This window comes from Alosa sapidissima, chromosome 3 (assembly GCF_018492685.1).
Source record: "Alosa sapidissima isolate fAloSap1 chromosome 3, fAloSap1.pri, whole genome shotgun sequence".
Taxonomy (NCBI): domain Eukaryota; kingdom Metazoa; phylum Chordata; class Actinopteri; order Clupeiformes; family Clupeidae; genus Alosa; species Alosa sapidissima.
This window is the reverse complement of record NC_055959.1, coordinates 9836933-9841932: the sequence shown is the minus strand read 5'-3', so window position 1 is coordinate 9841932 and position 5000 is coordinate 9836933. Positions and strand designations below refer to the sequence as shown.

General features: G+C 39.8%; 1 protein-coding gene across 2 annotated transcripts in view; it reads right to left on the bottom strand.

Moving 5' to 3' along the window:
- LOC121705106 (dedicator of cytokinesis protein 3-like) overlaps positions 1-5000 on the bottom strand; it is a 42865-nt gene that overhangs the window by 24667 nt on the left and 13198 nt on the right. For both annotated transcript variants that reach the window (XM_042085876.1, XM_042085877.1), the window contains exons 8-13: positions 4792-4833; positions 4338-4489; positions 3806-3887; positions 2785-2845; positions 2109-2256; positions 1905-1993 (exon numbers count right to left, since the gene is read on the bottom strand). In XM_042085876.1, the coding sequence (XP_041941810.1) occupies positions 1905-1993; positions 2109-2256; positions 2785-2845; positions 3806-3887; positions 4338-4489; positions 4792-4833 (574 nt within the window). The remainder of the gene's footprint in view (positions 1-1904; positions 1994-2108; positions 2257-2784; positions 2846-3805; positions 3888-4337; positions 4490-4791; positions 4834-5000) is intronic.

Genomic DNA, 5000 nt, shown 5'->3' with positions numbered 1-5000 from the left:
AATACATATACGGACTATGAGAACTGAACCTACAATTACACACAAACATCTCTTGCACAGACAAATATAAATAAACTGAATCTGATTTATACAGTACCCTCCAGAATTATTGGCACCTCTGCTAAAGTTGACTAAAAAGAGGAATATAAAATCATCTTTTAGAAATTGACCTTAATGCCTTAAGTAAAAAAATGAGGAACTATCCAACCTTTAAGGACACCAATTTTCTTTGTGAATGAATAATGTATCATAAATAAACATTATTCATTCACAATGAGGGGTTGCCAACCCTTGTTGGTAGCAATTGTTTTTGTGTACAGATCTCAGAGCCTAGGCTACCTACAGAGACACGTTTTTTTGACGGCCTGCTTATGGGGCAGGCAGCTAGCGGATCGTTAGGAAAGTTTAGATGAATGTGATCATTTATGTTTGGGCCTTTTTTGGGCCTGAAATCGCTGATACAACCTTTAAAATACAAATTGGCACCCCTATGTTAAATTCCCATAGAGGCAGGCAGATTTTTATTTTTAAAGGCCAGTTATTTCATGGATCCAGGATACTATGCATCCTGATAAAGTTCCCTTGGGCTTTGGAATTAAAACAGCCCCACATCATCAAATACCCTTCACCATACCTAGAGATTGGCATGGTTTTATTTTTATGCTCATTGAGCTCAATGCAAATCAAACCAGCTAATAGGCTAACTGAAATAAAACCATGCCAATCTCTAGGTATGGTGAAGGGTATGTGATGATGTGGGGCTATCTAATTCCAAGGATTACATTTTTTTATTTAAGTATCAGGATGCATGTTAGATAGATAGATAGATAGATAGATAGATAGATAGATAGATAGATAGATAGATACTTTATTGATCCCTAGGGGAAATTCAAGGTCACAGTAGCATACAGACATACACACACACATTCACTAACAGCAGAAAAAGTAATTAAAAGTATATAATATAAAAAAACACAACTAAGCAATAAGGACTGTAGAAGATAAAGAATATACTAAATATACTAAAATACAAATTATACTAAATAAAACTTAATCTAAATCAATTCTAAAAAACAGTATCCACATAGTGAGTGATTAATCAATCAGGTGCGCTTGCAATGACTGAAGCAGGGACTGAGCCTGTGGTCCTCTGTGCATAAGGTAAGGTAAGGTGCTCTTTGTGAATGAGTGTCATGGTGATGGTGCAAATGAGTAAGTCAAACAGTGCAACAGTGCAAGAATAAAGTCTATATATCTATGTATAAATAACTATATTAAGAAAGGTATAAGTGTGGTCACAGTTCGGCTGTGGCATGGAGGGAGGGGTTGTGCATATGTGCTAATAAAGCACGCAAACAGTGAGGCAGAAGACAATGGTAAAGTGGCTAGTGGACAGACAGTTCAAGACATGGAGGTGGTGAAGAGGCAGACAGACTATGCGGAGAAGTCTATTTCTCCTCTTCCCTTAAGTGATGCATTGAACAGTTCAATGGCCCTGGAAATGAATGACTTCCTCAGTCTGTCAGTCTGTCTGTTATCCCGGATCCATGAAATAACTGGCCTTTAAAAAAGAAAAATCTGCCTGCCTCTATGGGAATTTAACATACCTCTCATTCCTCATTCTTCCTTTTAGTCAACTTTAGCAGAGGTGCCAATAATTCTGGAGGGTACTGTACACATCATATGAGCACAAAATATATAATAAACATAAAATTATATAATACTAACTAGATGGGCTTTTGTAGAGTGCACACCTTTGACAATGCTTACAAATTAGTGGATCCATTGTCCACACCATTATTCAGTGCCACTCTGAAACTGAATGGGTTCTTCCTTGGCTTTATTCACCCAAGCTAAAAACATAACCTCCTTGGCAGAGAAAATAACTGAGGTTTGATGCCTACCGTAGTTGGTGCTGGGAGCAGAGTATTTGGTGTTGGACTTGCGGATGATATTCTCCTGAATCTGGTACCAGTCATTCTCATTATTGCACCTGGTTTGAAGAGAGCTTCATTTACCAACCACAACATGCACAAAAAAATATCCTAATATTAAAAAAAAAAATGTATTTCTAATTTATGTTCTGCATTATGGTCAGTCCAACTCACGTGAAGACTTTGATCACAAAGTCCTTCTCTTCCCTTGGGTCCGTGATGGAGGTGAAGACATCGGTCATTGCCAGCACTCCACAGCCATATGGCCGCCTATACTGGACATGAGCTGGACCTTTCTTAGAGTCATTCAGCAACATCCGACCTGCAAAAGAGCCCAAGAGATTAGGCACCCCTACCTCAGAAAGCACTTATCTCTCATTACTGCACAAAATTAGTCCAAAAGTCCTAAAGATTTAGTATCCTGTAAAAGCAAGCACTTAAAAGTATAGTTTAAAGATGACCATACACAGATATTGATACTGATAGTCACTTGTAACAGTAACATTAAGGGAAATGGGGCTAAAAGGTCTAAAATAAAGATTTTAAGTCATAAGGAATGCAATCAATAGAGGAGAAATTATCCATTTCAAGAGGGGTAAATATATGATGTATCGGGTTACAAAATGGATCAGGTTCTTCAGCTTGCACTAATGGGAATGTAATTGTCAGTTAGGAGGCCCCAGCAAACACAATTCAATTGAAAATGTGAACTGTAACTTTAGAGAACATTACAGACATGGCTCTGACCACTCTCAGCTAAGTCCAAGACCTCAGATGGACTCAAATGTCAAGCTCACTATACTATATAACAAGTCAAAGTAAGCTCATCATCTATAGCTGAGTGGCTTACCAGTTCTGATAATATGTGCCACGATGTAGAGATCCCGTTTCATGTCCTTACTGCTCAGATCCTGTGAAGGAAACGGAAATGACCACCACGGTCAGCCTAGAATTTGGCCCTGATTCCCGAGCCTCAGGGGTTGAGTCACACCACACCACACCACACCACACCACACCACACCACACCTCCCATTATCTGGGTTGTTGCTAGCCTCCAGGCTGCACACACTAATTGTCTATCTGTGCACAACACTACATCTCTTCACTGCATTGTTTTGTGAACTGTCTGCATTTTGTTTAAGTATTTATGTTTATTTATGTATTATTATCAGAATAACAAAAAATGAGATTTTTCTAAAACATTATCTTGTGAAACAAGTCATATTTTGTCTACATAAGAATAGTTACCGTAATTTACCAACTATTAGACGAGGTTCATTCATTGATTGATTTTGCAAAATTTCTTAAAGGAACCATATGTAAGATTGTGGCCAATACTGGTACTGCAATCACTTTCAAATTACTGTAGAGCGGTGGATCCCCTCCCCCTCCCCCCTGACTCGAGGTTGCCAACCCGGACGCCAAAACACTATTGACTTTGTGATTAGTAGATAGGTGGAGGGTGGCGCATTAGGCCAAAACACAACATGACATGACAAAACACAACATCAACATCAGTTGAGGGCTGCAACTTCACTTTTTAAATGACAATATCCTGGCCGGACTACTGTTGTCAGTGATATTTGAAATTAACATGATTTCTTAATGTCTAGTGACATCAGGGCCATTTTATGATTAATTGAAATACATTTCTTACATACGGTTCCTTTAAGCTATGAGGTTAATACACGGGGTATTAATATGGTATTATTATGGTTTTGTTTTTTTTAACTTGCATAAAACACTGTCCTGCAGTTTATACACAATGCGGCTAATACACAGAAAATTACCGTATGTACATAAATTGCATTTGCACAGCAGTAAGATCCTCAGATCCTCCGACCCGACCCGACCCTACCCGACCCACTTACTGTGAATAGAGCACACAGTCCGTCGGACTTCTCTGGATTTCTCGGGCCTCCATTTTTATTCAGCTTTACAAGAAACTTCTCGCTGAAAGGCAGAACATTCCCACGTTAGAGCAGAAGGGACCAAAGGCCTCCTTTTCAGTCTCAACTACTTCGTGCTCCAGATCAGTTCAAGAGAACTTGCTCTGCGAACAAGTCTCCATGGTACACCCATGTGAGCTGTAGATGATTAATGGATGCACTACTACATGAATGTCGTGCTAAGCCACGTCGCCCAAAAGTCATCAAATTCCTCATGTTAGTGCAATGGCTCTGTCGGTATGTGTTTGAAAATATAAACCTGCATTTATTTGAAGACAGAAGTGCCTTGGTCTTTTTGATCCTGGGTGTAGCCAGCCACTGCCGGGATTTAGTGATTTTTATGAACTGTACCTGCACCACCAAAGAGCACCTGTTGTGGGATTAGCCAGCGGAGTCTAGTAGCGTTTCTTTCCCTTGCAACAGACTCTCTCTGTATGTCTCTGTATGCTCCTACCTGATGCATTTGTTGTCTCGGACATCGTAAAGGCTGAAGAGGACGTCGGTGTCCTCGCTGATGCTGTTGTACGTGAAGCTCTTCAGGTTCAGGGAGAGGTGGTGCGCCACTGGGGCACGGCACGCATCGCCATGGCGCTGTCGAGGGTCTCCCTGAAAGAGGTTATGGATCGTCATTCATTAGCTCCCGAATGAATAGCCATTAAATAGTCATTGAATGAAACAGTAATTAAAGGGCACACACGGTTCAAACATACACCAATATAAAAGTTTGATTAAACACTCAAATACAATGCATCACATCAATGCATCACATAAAGGCCAAAAAATGAAATTCATTAACATGTGGGCTACCATCCACACATAAGTCTATATGCTGTTACTCACTCATATACTAACTGAACTGCTCACCCACTCACTAACGATCATGGAAACTCATCAGTGGTTGTGTTTACCTGCGTTTGATTGGGCTGGCCACAGTGTCTACTGGATGCATGCTGAAGAACAGTTAAACAGAAGCCAATCGTGAATTTTTTATCGACCATGCGAAAAATACACAAATATGACCTCAATTCTCTAAAACTCTACAAAACCTCACATCAAATTTAGAATACAGCCACACAGAGACATGTATAAAGGCATGCAAACATACACACACACACAC